This window comes from Hyperolius riggenbachi, chromosome 5, assembly GCF_040937935.1.
Source record: "Hyperolius riggenbachi isolate aHypRig1 chromosome 5, aHypRig1.pri, whole genome shotgun sequence".
NCBI lineage: Eukaryota > Metazoa > Chordata > Amphibia > Anura > Hyperoliidae > Hyperolius > Hyperolius riggenbachi.
In genome coordinates, this window is record NC_090650.1 from 48404619 (window position 1) to 48418545 (window position 13927).

Below are 13927 nucleotides of genomic sequence, written 5' to 3' on the forward strand. Positions count from 1 at the left end.
GAGAGAAGCCTCTAGATCCTCCATTTTATCTTCCCCAAAATTCATGTTACATATTTACAATACAAATCTTTGCAGTTTTCAGTGGTGATAAATAAGTGTGAATTGTAAAAGAAAAACTGTGAGTATGCTTTTGGGCAGACAGTTATTGCATAGTTCCGGCATCGTGTTGTAGTATATGTGACTGTTTGTACTTTCAGGGCTGTCCCGTCTCCGCCTCCAGCAGAAGAGAGGACAGAACCAATCACTGAGCGATCTCCATCTGCACAGAGCCGGAGTGCTTCCAGAGAGAAAGGAGGGTATGTCCTCTTCATACCCCCCCCCCTTCCCCTCCCCCCACACACACAGCTTATCAAACCACCCAAATCCAGGCACAGATCAGAGTACATCACCTGATATCTTTGTAAGCTGACTATCCAAATGTTATTTACCTTTCTGTGTGTGCCACATATAGTTTTAAAGTATCTGATCATGGGACCTAAAGCAGCATAGCTGAAAAAGTTAACAGCGGGCTTCTCGGGTAGGGCTGCTGCTGCTTCCATTTGGCCTGGCCTTGACATGTTCAAATAGTGAAGCCATAGATTATATACTCCATTCACTGCCAAGCAGGTTGCCTTGGAGAGATTAATGGCCCATAGGCAATTAACTTTTTGTCTTACATTTTCTCCTAGGAGATCATTTTTCATCTTCTTTTCAGCACTTTGCAATAGAAAAAGTACCGCAAAGTAGATGAAAAAAAGTACTGTTTAAAATGATTTTGAGTATTTTGCTTGCTGGTGGTTTAAAAGCTATTATATTGACAAGGTGTGAAAATATCACAAGGTAATTTCATATGTGCCATTACATATGTTCTACGAATGCATAGCTGAAAGATAATCTGGCCTAGCAGGATTTTAGCTAAGAATTATTTTTCTTTCTGATGATGTAAAAATAAAACATTCTGCTTATCTCCCCAGGGATTAAACCTCTGGTCCCCAGTCCCCCTCTTCTCTGTAGTTAGACCTCTTCTCCCCAGACACCACTAAGTCCCTGGCGCAAGTATTTAGGTTGTACCTCCAAGATATCCACGGCATCCCTCCCCTGTCAGGTCGCTACGCTGCAGGGCAGTAACAGGAGCTGCCTTGAAGTATAGGTCGGCTACCTAATACCTTGATCTTCTCAGAGCAAGATCTGTACGCCATCACTAGACAATTTTGCTGCAGCGAAACACACTGACAGGAGCTAAAACAGCTCTCATGTATGTAAAACTCTGTTTTTGGTATTTGATTCACTGATTCAGGTGATTTGTGACCTGTGATTGCCAGTTCACAGGTACAGATGGATTTCTGCAAGAGGGAAAGTCAATTCAGATTTTGCCAGATTGAAGTGGACCTAAACTCTTGCACAGGAGACAAGGAAAACAGAGAAATCCACCCTGTGTGTGTTTAGAGAGAATGGCGTGTCCAATTCTCCCTTCTCAACAAGTAATCAACTGACAATTGGGTTGTATTCTATTGGAGCGCAGTGATACTTTTCTAATTAACAAGTAATGAGCTAAAGTAATTTGAACTGTCTGCCAACTCTGCCAAATTCTGAGCTAATATGTAAACTAATATGTAAACATAGGAGGCTAACCCTTTCTGTGCTCCCAGGGTGGCAGGAAGTAGAATCTAAGTAGGAGTTCTATAAGCTGTAACAAATAATTGTTTTTCTTTAAGGGTAGGAACACACAAGGCAGAATCGCGTATGCGTTTTCATAGCACATAGTGGAAAACGCATATGCGATTCTGTCTAGTGTGTTCCTACTCTAAAGGTTATTATGTTGTTGTTTATCTTTTAGAGCAGAGAGCAAGGTCTGAGTTCAGGTCTGCTTTACACTGGAAGGTCTGATTTATGGTAAATCTGATTGGTTGCTTTTAGGTGTCTGCGTGTGATTTTTGTACGATCTAAAGGTGGCTACTAATAGTCCAATTTTTAGTGAAGAATCGTTCGAGCCATCAGTTCATTGTGATCAGAAATAATGTCATAAAACATCATCAACCATCACTATCAACTACCCAATTTGTCCTCAGCGGCGTAACTAAGGAGCTTGTGGCCCCAGTGTGAGTTTTACATGGGCCCCCAAGCACTCTATTGATATGGAGCCCCAAAACTTACCAAGGACAGCTGCAGTGTCAGAGAGGTGTAATCAGAGTAAGGAAAAGGTTTGTTAAAGGGACCCTAGCAGTCATTAAAAATGAAATTGTGACTTACCTGGGGTTTCCTCCAGCCCACCGTAGGGCGCAAGGTCCCTCAGCGCCCTCTTGGCTCCTCTCCCGGCCCCAGCTGGCGCCTCCGTTATTGTACGACTTCGACCTGAAGTTGTCAGGGCTGCTTCCTGCTTTGCCAATACGCGTCATCACGCTTGGTGGCTATGCGTCATCACATCGGCCGGTGTGAGAGTCCTGCGCATGCGCGGTTCTCTAATTTTTGAACTGCGCATGCGCAGGACTCTCACGCCGGCTGTTGTGATGACGCGTCGCCGGCTGGTGTGATGACGCACGTCGGCAAACCGGGAAGCAGCCCTGTCGACTTCAGGCCGAAGTCGTACAATAACGGAGCCACCATTTGGGGCCGGGAGAGCAGCCAGGAGGACGTCGGGGCACCTTGCGGCTGGAGGAAGCCCCAGGTAAGTCACAATTTCGTTTTTAATGACTGCTTAGGGTCCCTTTAAGGATTACCACTATACAATGCACATATAGAGGTGTTCATTACCAGAATAGTACCAATGAAAAGCTAATAAGATGGATGCAGGAGGGCCCCTAGTGGGCCCCTCTGGTCCAAGGGCCCCAGTGCGGTCGTTACCTCTGTATCCCCTATTGCTACGCCACTGTCTGTACTTCCTATTCATCACAACTAAATATAAAAAAATGTTTTTCCAATCAACAAAATTGCCATCAAATGATCGCTTTAATAATTATTCACAGTCGATTGGAAACATCAACAGAGTTTAATCTCTGCCAATCCGATCACAATTATCTTGTCACTCAAACAATTTTTTGCCCAAAAATTTGACTGTTAGTGGCCACCTTAAAACCTCATTATAAATATTAAAGTAATATCTCCTGACTGTTTGTTGTCAGCCATGGCCATTCTCCAGTAGAGGACAAGCAGGAGCATTCTCCAGCGCGAACGCCATCTGTAGGCCGGAGCAGACTGAAGGAGAAATCTCCAAGGTATTATTAATGTCAATATTGATTTATATAGCACCAATATTTTCTGTGGCACCATCCAAATATATAGAATATCAACTGGTATAACTACTGGAGGAGGAGCTACCGTGGTAGGAGGACCCATGGCCAGAGAGGCGACTGACTTTATCCCTCCCTTGGATACAGGGTCACCTCCTCTGGCTCCTGAGAAGCTCCACCCCCAGGTGCTGTATAGATCCGCCACAGGCGGGCTTATCTGGGCTGGTCAGAGGACTGGAAGCTGTAAATCTTTTGGGGTTGTGGTAAGTCAAATGAAGACAAAATCAATGGGCACCTTAAAATCTGTTCTGACCTATTTCTGGCACCTTTTACTTTTGCAAGCTTAGGCCTCGTTCACATTTGGGATGTTTCTGTGCACTTTTCAGAGCGCATTGTGCTGTGCAAGATACATTGTATTCTCATTAACTTGAATGTACCTTATACACATCTATGCGCTGCGCTGAGGTGCATTACAAAAACGTAGGGTTGCACGCATTTCTGTGCGTTGAGCTGTAAAGCGCACATCAATGCAAGTGAATGGGTGCGCTTTTTTAGAGCATACAAGCGCTTGTCTTTTTTTATCCCGAATTTAAAAAAAACACTTTATATGAAAACAATTTTTTTTGACAACTTCCTCTGCTATAATAAGCAAAACTTGCTAAAAAAAAAACGCACTGAAGCGTGTACTAAAACGTGAACCAACGCATGCATTTTTTATCATGTGCTTTTACACGTTTCTGAACACACCCAATGTGAACGAGGCCTAATCCTGGGTTGAGTTACCGTAACGGGCCGCAAAAGCAATGAAAGTCTATGGAGACTTTCCCACTTACTGCGGTCCCTTGCAGTGCGCCTGAAGTATCTGAAACGGCGCAAGGGCAACAGTGCATTACCACAAGCACCACGCTTACCACACGGTGCTTGGGGTGATGGTAGTCTATGGGGACACACGTAGTGTAAACAACGGAGCGTGGTTCCCCCGCGGCGCAGAAGCACAGAGAGACGGTAATCTCAGTGACATACTTTCTGTCCGCCCAACAGGAAGTAGGTCACTGATCGGGGGGGCGGCGCTATGCATATGACCCTGTCACCGCACTGTGCTGCAGGGTCATCTGTTTGTCATTTGTGGTAACGTCATCACATCCCCACTGCAACACAAAAAATAGATGTAAAACCGACCTCTGTGTTTGGTGACATAACACAATAACACAAAGAGGTACCTGGTACAGGGAACATCTCAAGCCTGGCACACTCATTCAATAATGATTGGCCAATCACTGACCGATTTTAATGTAGTATGAGAGCTTACCTACACAATCTACTCATAGCATTTAATAACTGTTCATCCTCATACTACAGGGAAGTGGTAAAATTGGTCAGTGATTGGCCAATCATAATTGAAAGTGTGTACTAGGCTTTAGATAGGCAAATTCCCATAGCTTAGGTTGTGGCCTTCCCAAGCAAAGTATGTGTTGAGGTACACACGTCGGATTTTTCCAAACGATCGGTCGTTTGGACGTCAAATCGGGCGTGTGTACGGACGGTCGTTCAGCTGATAAGGCTGGATTTGAACGATACGCCAAGCTAATCCGTCAAAACCTGTCTTATCAGCTGAACGACCGACCGTACACACGCCAGATTTGACGTCCAAAGGACCGGATGATCAACGTCCAAACGACCGGTTGTTTGGAAAAATCCGACGTGTGTACGAGCCTTTAGTGACCACAGATAACATTTCCTCCTCCCCTCAGCCACCCAGGACACAGAGCATGCGCTGCCCTCACAACAGATGTTTTTATTTTGCAGTAATTAATAGGAAACAGGCGTCAGCTTTAAATCCTGCAGAGTTTTCTGGAGCTTAAGAAATCCTCCGCTGAAAGACATATGTGCCGTGGGATGTGTCAGACCATTCCTTTTCATGAATTAATGGGCGACTAAGTTGGAGCAGATGTATTTTCTAATGTATCACGTCTCAGGTGACAAACTGGGAGACATTTAATAACAATAATATTTATACACGCGCCGAAGAAATCCATTTTTGCAGTTTGGATTTTTGCAGTTTGTGCTGTACATCGAGGCGCTCAATACTTTGGCTGTTTAACCCTTTGGCATTATAATTGGCCTGAGGTAGTGGGCTTAGACCCACGAAACGCATTGCCTGTGCTAATAAAACTTTGTCTTATAAGACTGTCGTTACTGAGGTAAGCCGCCTCCTCCTTTTTTCCTTTTAAGTGTTTTATTCATCCCTGGACGCCTCCTACCCCCTTTGTGCTGCATAGCTGTACACCTTCTGGGAGACTAGTGAACCAATGATACAAAACAAAACAAAAACAAGAAAACTGTGTACACCAGGCTGTATTATCACTATACTTTTTGGTAAATTTACCAGTGGTTTTCTTATCAGGATTCTGCTTTCATTTTCAATATCCTCTGCTAGCAGAGAGACATCACAGCATTCCAAGAATTTACAGCACAGCACGTTTAAAAACAGTGCACTTTTTTCAAACAAGATAATTGCTTTGAAGCTGCTGAGGGCCTAATATCTATTGCAGCCTTTCTCAACCTTTATACCCTGGAGGAACCCTGCATATAATTTTTGGATCTCAAGGAACCTGTGCATTTTGAAGGCATGTACTACAAAAGTAGTTGTGGACATTTATTTCAATACCCACTATTGCAGTGCCCAGATGCCCCTATTATACTGTCTCCTTATTCTAGTGCATTTTATTAATGTGTTCATTATTATTCTGACCCCCAATTTAGTGCTTCTTTTTACAGTATCTCCTATTTTAGTGTGCTCTCTCTCATACTTCCTCCATGATGGGGGAAAATGTCAAGGAAACCCTGCAAAATACTCAAGGAACCCTGGTTGAGAAAGCCTGATCTATTGTATCAAAAGCTCAGCCTTATGGTGGCCATACATGGTACAATAAAAACGTTCGATTATCTCGTTTATTCGATCTGAATGATCGAATTGAATGAAAGTTGAAAATATTTATATATATTTTTTCGCTTAAGAAATTTGAACGATTATCCCGTTTTTTCGAGAAAAATCAGATCGGACATGTCGGGAAAAATCTTTATATTCGATCTAACGGAATAATCGAACTAAATTATCTAACCGAAAAAAAAATGAAAAATTGTACCATGTATGGCCACCTTTAGCTAATAAATATCATTGCCCATATTTCCAACTTTCAGAGAAAGTCAGGAATATTTGACTGGTCGATCAGCTTGGTGGATTTGTTACATATGTACCGTTTCAAGATTGTGAATAGTTTGTATCTGTTAATGCTGTAGATTGACTTAAAATGATCTTTCCATTTTATATTAATGAGCTAATTAAAAAAAATGATTGTTCACTAAAAATCGCACAATATATGGCCATCCCCATTTTTATTTAGAGGTTTGGGTTTTTTTAAGGGAAGCTGAAGTGAAAGGGATATGGAGGCTGCCATATTTATTTACTTGTAAACAATGCCAGTTCCCTGGCAGGCCTGTTGATCATCTGGCATAAATACGGTAGTGTCCAAGTCAAAACCCTGGAGCAAGCATATGGCTAATCCAGTAAAACCTCAGTCAGAGTACCTGATCTGCCGCATGCTTGTTCAGGGTCTATATGACTAAAAGTATTAAAACAGACAGCATCAGGAGGACTGCCAGGCAACTGGTATTGCTTATAAGGAAATTATTATGGCAGCCTCCATATCCCTCTGAACGTGGGTTCTCTTTAAGTTATGCCTGAGCTGAGCTGAGCTGTTTCGCAGGGATGCTCTGCAAAAAAAGTTTTGTATTTTTGCCTTAATAAAGAATCTGAATGTTCTATTTTTAGTAAAGGGAAGGGCAGACTGAAGAAGGAGGAAGAGAAGGTGAAGGAGGAGGAGGAAGAAGCTGTGCAGGTGAAGTCTCAGCCAGAGCCCGTGCCAGAGACAACACAATGGTTTCCACCATGTGACCAGGAATTATCTGACTACATCTCAGAGGTGTCCACAACCATCCTTCCCTTTCTGCATGTCCGGGAGCAAGTGGTGGGCCTGGCACAGTAAGTATGGCATACCGGCTGATGTACGATACAGCAGCACAAAGAGCAATCCACACTCAGAAACACCCATCAGTTTTCACTGCAGTGAAATATCAAATACGTAATGGAGTTGACCTTAATCTCCTAAATTACACCTTTGTTGACTGGTCAGTACGGCGGTGGTTCAAATCCCAACCAGGTCAACATTTGCAAGGAGTTTGTATGTTCTCCCTGTGTCTGTGTGGGTTTCCTCTGGACACTCTGGTTTCCTCGCACATCCCAAAAAACATACAAGTAAATGGGCATCCCCTAAAGACAATTGGCCCTAGACTACGATACATACACTACACGATACATACCTAGACCTATGACTATAGTAGGGATTACATTATGAGCTCATCCAAGGGACAGTTAGTGACAAGACAACAAACTCTGTACAGTGTTGTGAAAGATGTTGGCTCTATATAAATACTAAATAATATTAATTAAGCCAGATCTAACAATTCTCTCTCGCATTAAAGTAACCTGAGTAAAGTTTTTTGTGTTATTGCATTTGCCATCTTTTCAATCTGACCGGCCACATCTGAAGGCTCTGAAGCTCCCGGCGGTGTCTCTCTCTCTCTTGCACACCATGCAGTACATGCTGGAAGATGTAGTCCGTGGATGCTAGTTCTATTTATGGGGAGATTCATTTAAAAAAACAAACACAAAACAGTGCTCAGTTCGCACACATTACACAGGTGCTGCTAAGGTTTTAGAGGCCTCAAACAACACATCGTTTTTGGCCCTCCACCCATCAGGTAGAATCGTAAGAGAACAGAGGCGCCAGCAGGATAAAAGGTAATAAAAATTTTAAAATTTGCTGGGAGGCAGTGGTGGACAGAGGCGCTATTCGTGCTACTGACGAGCTACTGTTTGTCCCCTATCTTATTGCCTGATGAAGCGGACTGTGCCTGCGAAACGCGTTGCATCTTTTGGGGTACCAATAATAAATGTATTTGTTTAATTCAGACAGTATTTTGAGTCTGCTTTCCGGAGGTAAGTCCACCACTGCCTCCCAGCAAATTTTAAAATTGTTATTACCTTTTATCCTGCTGGCGCCTCTGTTCTCTTACGATAATACTGTGTCCACCCCTGGTGGAGGGGTGACCTACCCCTACTTTCCTGATCTACAGAGAGCGACATCTTAATCCTGAGTGAGGACAGGTCTAATCTCCTCACCTGCATCTACAGTGGTTGCCTAAGAGGTAACCCATGTTTGCATACCTCCCAACTTTTTGAGATGAGAAAAAGGGACACTTAAGCCATGCCCCTATTACACCCCTGGCCACGCCCTCACCACGCCTCTAGTCATGCATACCATAAAGATTTCATAAGAAAAATATGTTGTTTTATAATTCAAGCTACACTGGTCCTTTCTATCCTGGTTCATTTTCCTTCATAGTAACATTTTAAAATTAGTAATATATCAAATTAAAGGTTGGGAATAAAGTTTAGAGTCAATCAAACACATTTTTAGTATAGAAATATATATATTTACATAGAAAGAGGGACAAAGTCCTGAAAGAGGGACAAATGAGGAGGAAAGAGGGACAGAGGGACAGGGCTCCCAAAAAGGGACTGTCCCTTCGAAAAAGGGACAGTTGGGAGCTATGATGTTTGTGAGTATATTCATCTCACACTTACATTTATCCACGGTTTCCAATACATACTACACTATATTGGGCTCTCGGTGTTTCTTATTTACCCATCAGGTAGAGTCCCACTTCAGCCATAATAGGTAGCCAAAGCCCCCCTTCCCTGCCAAAAAAATAAGTAGCCATTCCAGTATAGGTAGGTAGCCAAAGATAAACCACACCCCCGCCAATTATAGGAAGCCACCCCCAGTATAGGTGGCCAAAGTTTTACCCCAATATAGGTAGTCAGGGTACACACACCCTCCCCATATACGGCATTGGTGGCAGTAGGGTTTGTAGCTTACTGCTGCTCCCCATCCCCAACACTCAGAGACTTGCCTTCTAGCTGCAACATTAAGAGGGGAGAGCAGCACAGGTAACCGTGTGGCACATTTCAAATGCAGGAAATGAGCAATGACTGCATCTGAAGTGTACTCTGTGGTCACTACAGCGCTTTGCCCACTGATCATGCTGCTTGCTGATCTGGGATCTGTAGGTTAGAGATTGGGAGGCAGTGGCAGCTGTAAAAATCATAGACAGGGAGGCCCCTACTGTGGGTGAGGTCCTAAGCGGCAGCTTGGTGTTCCTGGGCCAAGCAGCACCCCTGATTACACACATTAAAGCGGCAATATTTGTCACCATAAAAATCAAATTTTAACAGCAACTGTCTGAGCGTATTAAGTGATAAAGATGCTAATCCTGAATTCAAAACTTTCAAAACTTTTTCTGCTGTTATGATTTGGAGTTATGACATACTTTAGGAGCACTGGCCCTTTAGTAGTCAGTGCCAAACAGTTGCATGCTGGGGGTTCTTTTTATCTATAATAGATTCCTCCTCTTCCCTTTATTTCCCTGCCTAGCTGCTTATCTGAAACACAATCCCCTGCTCACTTGTGTTACAAGCTAGGCTAAGGTGACTCAGCGATTGGAGGAGAAAAGAAAAAAAAGTAAAGGGCAAAAATGACATCAGGATTTAGCCTAAAATGTGGGCAAAAGACATGCTTCCCACCAGGAACAGAATTCTCTTCATTTACTATATAAAATTCAGTGAAATAAAAATGTGGACAGTACAATACTGTTATGTAAGTAGATCAAGTATTAATCTACTTATATATGTGTTTTTTTTCCCCCTGGCATAGTATGGCTGATCCTACTGCTTTAAAGACTGAAAGTTCATGAAATACCCTGTCCACTATATATTTTCTGACAGCACGGCGCTTCGGAGGGAAATGTAATCACAGTCAGCTTAGCAAATCGATCGTTTTTATCGGAAAAAAATGGAAAACCGATTGATTTGATAGTATCGTGTATGGCCACCTTAAAGGAGAACTGTAGAGAGAGGTGTATGGAGGCTGCCATATTTATTTCCATTTAACCTCTTGACGACCAGCTAACGCCGATTGGCGTAAACTGGTCATCTGCGGGTTTCCATGAAAACGGCCGCTCGTTCGAGCGGCCTTTCCATGTTCGTTCATGGAGGGTGTCTCTGTGAACAGCCGGAGAGCCGCCGATCGCGGCTCGCCGGCAAAATGTAAACACGTGGGGAAGAAATCCCCGCTGTTTACATCATACGGCGCTGCTTTGAAGAGCCCCCCCCCCGCAAAGCGCAGCAAGCCGGCGGCGATCAGACCCCCCCAGCAGGACATCCCCCTAGTGGGGAAAAAAGGGGGTAAGTCTGATCGCCCTGGCTCTATCCTGATCTGTGCTGCGGGCTGGAGAGCCCACGCAGCACAGATCAGCCATAAATCCCCTGGTCGTCAAGTGGTTAAGCAATACCAGTTGCCTGGCTATCCTGCTGATCCTCTATCTCTAATACTTTCAGCCATAGCCCCTGAACAAGCATGCAGCAGATCAGGTTTTTCTGACAATTTTGACAGATATGACAAGATTAGCTGCATGCTTGTTACTGGTGTGATTCAGACACTTCTTCAGCCAAATGGATCAACAGGGCTATCAGGCGACTGGTGTTGCTTAATAGGAAATAAATATGGCAGCCTCCATATATCTCTCACTACAGTTCTCATTTCAGACTTTTAAATGCAAAATTACTTTTTTAATGACCATGAATAAATGAATAATTAATTTTAATGCCAATGCTTTTCAACAGCCCCTCAAACGCTATCCCAAAAAGACTTCCTATTTCCGGCTGACCCTGATGATCATTATGTTTGCCAGGGCTGATTTCACTTTAAGCTGTCGGCTTTTAATCTTACATAATTTGTAGCTGAGCAGACCTGACGCTCAGACGGCTGCATGCATTACCATTTTAATTCATTTAATGATGTGAGCGTAATTGCAGCAATCATTCAGGGGCTGTTTGTGCTGTTATTGGAACAAGAATCTATGTAGGATGTGCTATCATCTCGCGCAGGTTCGTGGCGGACAAGATGGGCGGAGCAGTGGAGAGAGATCGGCTGCAGGACTTTAGCTGGGAGCTTCCTATCAGCGAACTTAAATACGAGCTGAAGAGCAACGTCGTTCCCATTGGGAGGATCAAGAGGGGGATATTCTATCATCGGGCGCTGCTCTTCAAGGTATGCACTGCGGGGAGCCTGGAGTCCATGATTTCCACAGAGACAGTGTGGCTGATTCACAAAGCTCTTCAATGATCTCACTTTACTGTAAATGGCCATATTTCTTAATTCAGAGTCTTGTGATTGGCCTAAAATCGGAAATGTTAAGCCCAGGGCTTGATTTACCATAAGGCACCGTAGGCACGTGTCTACAGGCGCCTGATGATGGAAAGGCGGCTCACTCCCCTCCCTGAGCACCTCCCTTCCTCCTTCCTTATGCAGAGTAATGATGAGAGTGTAAATGAGAGGTTACTCACCCGGCTCTCTGCATTCCACTGACAAGATCTCCTTTCAGTTAGGGGCACCTCTAGTTACGTAATACTGAGGGTACTTCTGGCTACCTAATACTAAGGGACGCCTGCAGCTACCTATGAGGGGTAAGGGAGGAGTGGCAGCTAGACCAGCCAGCACACTTGCAATGCAGTTTGGTTGTGGTTTGTAGGTTCATGGAGGGTGAGGTCTAGGGTGCCAGGACATCTGTGCCTACAGGCTCCTGTGATGTCAATCTGGGCCTGGTTAAGCCAATCACATGACTTGGAGATACCTCCCAACTTTTTGAGATGAGAAAGAGGGACACTTAAACCATGCCCCTGCCACACCCCCGTCACACCCCTAGTCACACATCATAAAGATTTCATAAGAAAAATATGTTGTTTTATAATTCAAACCACACTGGTCCTTTCTATTCTGGTTCATTTTCCTTCATATTAAAATTTTAAAATTAGGAATATATCAATTTAAAGGATGGGAATAAAGTTTAGAGGCAAACACATTTTTTATTAGAGAAATATATATATTTATATATGGTAGAAAGAGGGACAAAGCCCTGAAAGAGGGACAAATGAGGGGGGAAAGAGGGACAGGGCTCCCAATCAGGGACTTTCCCTCCAAAAGAGGGACAGTTGGGAGCTATGTTGGTAATCAGAGAATGCAAAAGTTAAACCCCAGAAATCGGAATACCATGGAAATTTTAGGCCAGTCAAAAGACTCGAAAAACTTGGTAGTCTTGTGATTGGTCTAAAATGTCTGTGGTATTCCGATGTCCACTGTAAACTTTTGCATTCTCTGTTTGGTCCAATACTTCCGACTCAGAAGTGTTTTGCCAATCAGAAAATTCGGAAGTGTGCTGCGGATGTCCGCATAATAGCATTCATCTGTAAAATACAGCGGATTCTGCAAAAAACAACCCCTTTTTTAAATTACCCAACTTTATTAACATAAATGGCAAAAAAGCTCCAAAACTTTCTGTTGAATCAAAAATCAGGAATGGCAGAAATCATAATGTTGCCAGAATCGGAAATCGACTTTTCCGACCATCCCTAAAGCTGTGTACCGTTTGGTGCAGGGGAGAATAGTGATGGGATCATACAACCTGTGTTATGTATGGTCCCAAAAGGAGAGGTGCAGAGGGAAAAGTAGGATCATCATGAGACACCATGCTACACTATGGGGGACTAGGAGCACTGGGGATTCTGGGAAGTGATGGAGACTCCATGAGGAAAGTCAGGTATGGAATGATATTACCTTATTCATTGGGACTTTATATTATTACTAGTTTTTATTTATTAAGCATCATCATATCCTGTATTTCTGTACAAGGTGCGTTGCACACAATAAATGGAATTACCTATTTTGCTTCATAAAGCTCGAGGCACTCCATCTGTGTTTTGCTCCATTGGCTTGCTGAAGGGTCAGGACAGGGCCGCAAGTGCGTCTGCGCAAGTCGCAAGGCCTCTGCCGGTGGTCTGGGAGCAAGGAGGTGGCATCAGAGGCTTGTGTGCAGTCATGTGAACTAAGAAGGCGCGGTGGCAATTGAGGAATTCTGATCAAGGCTGCCGACCTAGGGGAGGGGAGAGGCCTGGTCTGGACCCTTTAGCATGCAAATGGAGAAAAAACGCGGGGGTGGGGTCGTTTGGAAGGAGAATGCAGACGGTGTCCCAGGAGGTTCATGCAGCAAAATAGGTAATTACTTTTTTTAACTCACTCATCTTGGATGTTCATTAATATAAAGTATAGAAGACCCTGCCCTACATTTTAGAGGAGAGGTCCGGGAACACTACGCAGGGTGACAAAATTGGAGCAGAGGATACAGCAGGTCAGCCTCAATGCCTTGTCCTGCTCAAATTGATCAAAGAAAATTACTTTTTAAGTCAATTGTCAGGGGTGGATTCAGGGGCGTAACTAGAAATCACTGGGCCCCCCTGCAAAACTTTGGATGTGGCCCCCTCCCGCCAGACCCCCCCCTCCCTAAACAGTGCTGTACATAAGACCCTGCTGATGCTGAACAGTGAACACTGAATAAGGACTGTCTACAAATCTTTGGCTGCAAAACTTTGTATGATTCCTTATCAGTGGCTGAGCAGGCGCAGTCATTAGAGCAATTGTGGGAAAGCAGAACGTTTTTTCTCTCCTTGCTTTTAGTTGTCAGTCTATCAGGACGGGGCCCCCTGT

At 43.8% G+C, this 13927-nt stretch overlaps 1 protein-coding gene across 1 annotated transcript in view; it reads left to right on the top strand.

Moving 5' to 3' along the window:
• The window catches only part of ARMC3 (armadillo repeat containing 3), a 64030-nt gene that overhangs the window by 48211 nt on the left and 1892 nt on the right, over positions 1 to 13927 (top strand). The window contains exons 15-18 of the mRNA XM_068238580.1: positions 198 to 296; positions 3099 to 3191; positions 7039 to 7248; positions 11275 to 11437. Coding sequence (XP_068094681.1) covers positions 198 to 296; positions 3099 to 3191; positions 7039 to 7248; positions 11275 to 11437 — 565 coding nt within the window. The remainder of the gene's footprint in view (positions 1 to 197; positions 297 to 3098; positions 3192 to 7038; positions 7249 to 11274; positions 11438 to 13927) is intronic.